The sequence below is a fragment of the Propithecus coquereli genome, unplaced genomic scaffold (assembly GCF_000956105.1).
Source record: "Propithecus coquereli isolate 6110/MARCELLA unplaced genomic scaffold, Pcoq_1.0 Scaffold479, whole genome shotgun sequence".
Classification (NCBI taxonomy): Eukaryota; Metazoa; Chordata; class Mammalia; order Primates; family Indriidae; genus Propithecus; species Propithecus coquereli.
In genome coordinates, this window is record NW_012150607.1 from 501,201 (window position 1) to 507,101 (window position 5,901).

The 5,901-nt window shown below is 33.1% G+C and overlaps 1 protein-coding gene across 2 annotated transcripts in view; it reads left to right on the forward strand.

Annotated features, from left to right (window-relative positions):
- LOC105819299 (UDP-glucuronosyltransferase 2B17-like) overlaps positions 1-5,901 on the forward strand; it is a 53,354-nt gene that overhangs the window by 1,297 nt on the left and 46,156 nt on the right. For both annotated transcript variants that reach the window (XM_012655504.1, XM_012655503.1), the window contains exons 2-3: positions 1,629-1,777; positions 4,868-4,999. In XM_012655504.1, the coding sequence (XP_012510958.1) occupies positions 1,629-1,777; positions 4,868-4,999 (281 nt within the window). The remainder of the gene's footprint in view (positions 1-1,628; positions 1,778-4,867; positions 5,000-5,901) is intronic.

Below are 5,901 nucleotides of genomic sequence, written 5' to 3' on the forward strand. Positions count from 1 at the left end.
TTTTTAATTGGTGGTTATTAATTCCTACTTTTCCTTGTACCTTGGAAGGCGAGCTTGTATGAATATGAAGTCAGAAGAGAACATGTTTAGTAAATGCAAATATAAAATGAAAAGATAGATGATCTATCAATCTCACAAATATTAGGAAAGATTATAGGATCATTTAGAACCTTGTGTCTAAAATTGATACAGGAAACTCCATGAACTCATAAATATATAAGCTAAGACAGTTAGGATTTTTTAAACAATCTCATACCTACTATACATTATTTGCATGTTCTAATGCAAGTTAATAGATGCATCAAGAAACAGCTTGATGAAGGTAGATGTGTAGATTGAGGAGTTATACATTTTTCTAGTACGGCGATCAATGTAGCATTGAAGAATTTGTTTCTCCTTGAATACCTTAATTTTCCTATTTCAAAATTAAAAATTTTTTTCTATATAACCAGAAGAATTTCTTCACAGATGAGAGATGGTTCTATCGCAGAAATGGATATCTAAAATTTGAGGTTACTACATTTCTATGTTCCTTCAGTAAGGGCTTGGGGCTTATCTGTTTTAAGGCCTAAAATCTTACTGATGTGTGAACATCCAAGTCTGTGTCTATATTTTATTAAATTATATAACTACATTAAGTAAAAGATCATCCAAATGAAGGGGTAGCAAAAGCTATCCATTTCTGTAATTTTTGAAAATTTCTAGCTATTCGTCGTAAATATCCTTATTATGAGTAGTATTTTTTTTTTCAGACAAAGTCTCACTCTGTCACCTGGGCTAGAGTGCTGTGGCATCAGCCTAGATCATGGCAATTGCGAACTCTTGGGTTCAAGCAATCCGCCGGCCTCAGCTTCCTGAGTACCTGGGGCTACAGGCACTCATCACCATTCTTGACTAATTTTTTTCTATTTTTAATAGAGACGAGATCTCACTCTTGCTCCGGCTGGTCTCCAACTAGTGAGCTGAAGTGATCCTCCCTCCTCAGCCTCCCAGTGCTAGGATTACAGACATGACCCACCGTGCCGAGCCAAATACATTTATTATTAAAATACTAATATTATTAAGATCTTCACATCAACCAAAAGTAGTAGTAGGTACTAGTATTTCAACCATGTATTCAAAAAACTCTTGATAAACTGGGAGAAACAAGGATCATGAGACTAGCTTCATGAATTGAAATCAAACTGAGTTCATATTAGAATGAAATTTTATGAGTTTGGTAGGATTAATTGGTAGTGGAACTCCAAGAGTTGCTTAAATGTGTATGTGTTACTTCTTCAGCTTTAGAAAATAAACAAATGGGTAATTTGTTTATGGGTAATTCCATAGTGGCTTACATTAAAAATTATTGATGATTCTGAATAAATTGATCTGACATTAGAGACATATCTCCTCTAAAACTTCTCTTAACACTTTGCTTTCCTTATACATACATACATATGGTAAAATATATATTACATAGGAATTAAATTATTCCTGTATCTTAACACTTGAACGTATTTGTTATATCAAAGCACACTTTATATATCTTTGGCTATATTGTTCCAATTTCTTTCAGGAAACTACTTTTATATTCTCATGACAACTCTCTTGTGTCATCTATGCTTTCTTTTCTTTCTCCCCTTCAGGTAGACCCACTACGTTCTATGAGACAATGAAGAAAGCTGATATGTGGCTTATTCGAACCTATTGGGACTTTGATTTTCCTCGCCCACTCTTACCAAATTATGATTTCATTGGAGGACACCATTGCAAACCTGCCAAACCTCTGCCTAAGGTGAACATACTCCTATGTGTTTGGTTTTGTTTATTTATTGTAAGAGTTGAGACTCTTCATCATTATTCTAGCTGTAAAGGAACACCATTCCTCAACAATGTAGATGCGCCCCCAAAATATTTTCAGCAAAACTTAATGTTCACTTGTTTCACTCCAGCATTTAAATCATTCCTCACTGAGATCCCGGAGTTTTACCTCTTACAGCATAAAAGGGATGGTTTACTTTATCAGAACAGGTGTTTGCTGTCTTAGGCCAAGTCTATAGGATACCTCAGTAAAGCTCCCTGGGGAAACTTTTGTTTCAACATCATAATTGCCTATTTGAGAAGCACAGAGATAATGTACATTCTATATATAATACAGACCAAATAAATTCTACAATGTGTATTAAAAAGTAAACTTAGATTTAGTTTGCAAAGAATTCTGCCAGCATATAAAATAATATTCCTTATGAGGGAATATATAACCAAATATATTTTACTTTAATGTCATACTTTTAGGACTAAAGGAAAAGCAAGCTTTCTTATTGCACTATTATATGATCTTTTTTGTATACCTTGTTAGCGCCAACATAAAATTGAAATTTTATTCATAGATAAAACCCAATATTTATGTTGAATGAAAATCGCTTATGGTAACTTTCACAAGTGACAAAAGGACAGGTAAGATTAATGAAAATTCTGCCCATTTACTTTTAGGTAAGATGATTGTGCCAGTAAGAGAGGGAAGAGAGTAGGAGAGGGACGATAATTAAGGAAAAGGATAACTAGTAATAAAATGATAAGTACTAATAATAGCTGTTGCTAGCAATCTGCATAATGATTTAAATTCAAGTCAATAGTTGTGAAATATATTCTCTAATTATTATGTAATTGTTGCCAAAAATTGCTTACTTTTCCATTAAATATTAAGTTCTGAGAAAATACCTGTGTATTTTAAAATAGTAAAACACTCAGGAAAATATATCAACCGTTTTAAAAATGTATATAGCTGTTGGTTTCACAGTATACTTACATCAAACTATATAAACCAAAAAGAAATCAAGATGTGCAGATTCAATATTTATGGCAGATATTCATAAAATAAATATTGGAAGTAATTTAAATATCTTACATTAGAAAAGATAAAGAACTTATACTCTGTGTGTACCATATTACTACAATAATTTCACAAAAAAATACTTAGCCATAACTCAAGTTTGTTTGGAAACTGAGGAACAAATGACGAAAAGAACAAGATCACAATTTTTTCTAGGACAAAAATTTATATAAAATTTTGTAAACATATGTCACATAAATACATTGAGCTATATAAACAGAATAAAAATCATAATGAAAGCACAGAAACTTTAAATTGGGAATATCTCTTGGCAGAGAGTATGGGTGAAACTCAATGTCTTTTTTTTTAATTTTTCATACTGTTATCAGATTTCTTAATTGATCTTGTATATTTTTATAAAGATGTCACAGAATGAGATCAGTAATGATTCTGTAGAAGGTGTACTACTTCTATACTGAATGGATGAAGAAGGGTTTTTTTGGCAGTGAGACAGTGAGAAAATCATTGAGCACAAGTTACACAAAATGTCGCTTCAGGTAACTTGAATCACACAGAATAGCTGGATGCCCCACGTATTACATGGAATAGTATTAATAGTACAGTGACCCTCATATTAAAACTGATGTCATTTGGTTAAAACTATATTTTTCAAAGTTGGGAATTATTTTTGTACACAACAGATTTAAGCAGAAGCTTCACCCCAAGGATTAACATATAAAAGTATACTTGTTATGTTGGAGGGAATTGATCATTATTTTACACAAAGAAAGAAACAATTGCTTAATTTAATATGAAGGAAACAATAACAAAAAAGAGTATTTGATTTTGATGTGATATTCAGGAAAAATTTAGTTCTACATTTATTGCTTGTAAATTTTTTTCCTCTTTGCTTCTTTTGGTTGGTTTGTTTTGTCTTTGAATGGAGAATATATTGAGCAATTTAGAATTATTCCTATATAGAATGTATTAAAATTTAAAAATTGGCACAGAATTGAAATCTCAAATCGGAATAATTCTCCATCAAGTCCAAATAAGCACATATTCACCAGGAGTTTTATATAGTGTGATTGAGCTACTCAAGAGGGTGACCACATGTCCATGACAGAACGGCCTCGTGGTTCTAGACATTGTGGCAAAGGTGCTCTCTGGCGGACACAGTGAGGAAATAATAACAGTCCCTTCAGCTGGTTATAGATAGCACATCAATTTAACAGTGTAATTTGAGGATAAAATTGCCTCATATTAAGTAATGACCCGAGAAATGTGAACATTCAATTATGTAACTATACACCAGAAAATTCTGTATCATAAATGAAATCCTTAGGGCTATTTCAGTAAAATTCCAAACCACAGAATCATAATTCTGAATATCAATGATTCTTAACCTTCAGCTATTTAGTGTATTGGTATTTGTGTGTGTGTGTGTGAGTATGTGTGTGTGTCTTAGGGGAAAAGACTTGAAAACTCTGAAAAACTTTAAGTGAGGTATAAAAAAGAAATATAGACATAAAATTATCCCAACTATTAGTAACATTTCCTCCTTTTCATAATCATAAAATTATTCTAATGGCACGAAATTAAAAAAATAACACAGAAAAATGTCTGACATGAACAAAAGGGGTTTAGAACTACAACCACATAAAATTAAAGCGAAGTGAAGCCACATTTAGTCATCTATATTAGTAAACATGATAATATAAATGAAGAGTCTTGGTATAATATTTTCTAGCATAATCTCTCCAATCTACATTATAATAGCTCTACTTCATTTCTTTCTCCCATGAAGATACACATATGCATACACATGCAACCACATATTTGCACAAATACCCACAATAGAAGCCATCTATCTTATTTTACACATTTCTTTCCATATAAATGTACTGATTAGCTCAGCTAAAAATATCACTTACTCTAATAATTGTTTCTCTATAATACTCAGTTTTCTTTTCTTAGAAGTTTTAACAATCTTTTCAAATATGCTTCTTATACTGATACCCGTTTGTGATGGAACACATTCTTTCTTCACAGGACATGGAAGACTTTGTCCAGAGCTCTGGAGAGAACGGTGTGGTGGTGTTTACTCTGGGGTCAATGATCAGTAACATGACAGAAGAAAGGGCCAATGTGATTGCTTCAGCCCTTGCCCATATCCCACAAAAGGTTAGATAAAGTGCCTAGTGGTGGACAGATACTGAATGACTCTGTTAAACTTTGGAAAGAGCATAGCTGCACAAATTTTCTGTCCAAAGAGTTAACTGTTAGGATAGTTCTATTTATCTCAGATATCACATTAGAAACTAAAAGATACATGGAAAATGCTACAATAGTAAAGAGGTGGGTTTTCATTTATACTAACTTTGACATTAACAGTGTGATCCTAACAAATATACTGAAAAGGTGCAGTGAAGTTTTGATATTATCATGGTATTGAAAGCATGTACACAGAAATCACCAAATTCTGCCCTGTCTTTTGATGCTATTACTAACAGATTTCCTGAGGGCACTGTATACACTACAGATATTATCAGAAAGGAGTTAATTTTAATGAGTGTCTGCACTAGCACAATAACAATTAGCAGATATTGAAAAAAGTCTGCAACGCATTGCAGTTTAGGATTCCGTTGCTATCTGACCTTTTTTACTGCCTATAAATTTGGAATAAGGCTATTTGTTGTGCTGTTCAGAGTGGTATTGACAAAAAGGATGATTGGGCTGAGAAATCACTTCCACAGGAACCCACCTAGCCAAAGAGATTTAGAGAAAGCGAAAACCTTGTCTGCCTTTCTGGACTGGACCCTGATAATGAAAAGATGCAGATGGGATCCTGCCCTTAGGGCAGAACCTGTGAATTATATCATGTAGCCCCACAGAGACTCTGATCTCACCACTAGATTAACAGCTTCTTCTGTTGAGGAAGGAGAATGGAATAAAGGGAGGAGTCAATCAGAAGGAAGCCAGGAATGGGAAGAGGTGCAGATGTCTCCTCCATAAAATAGAATAAGAACTTATTTTGTAAAATATGGAATACACTTGCAGTCTATGTGTATTCATGAATTACTCTT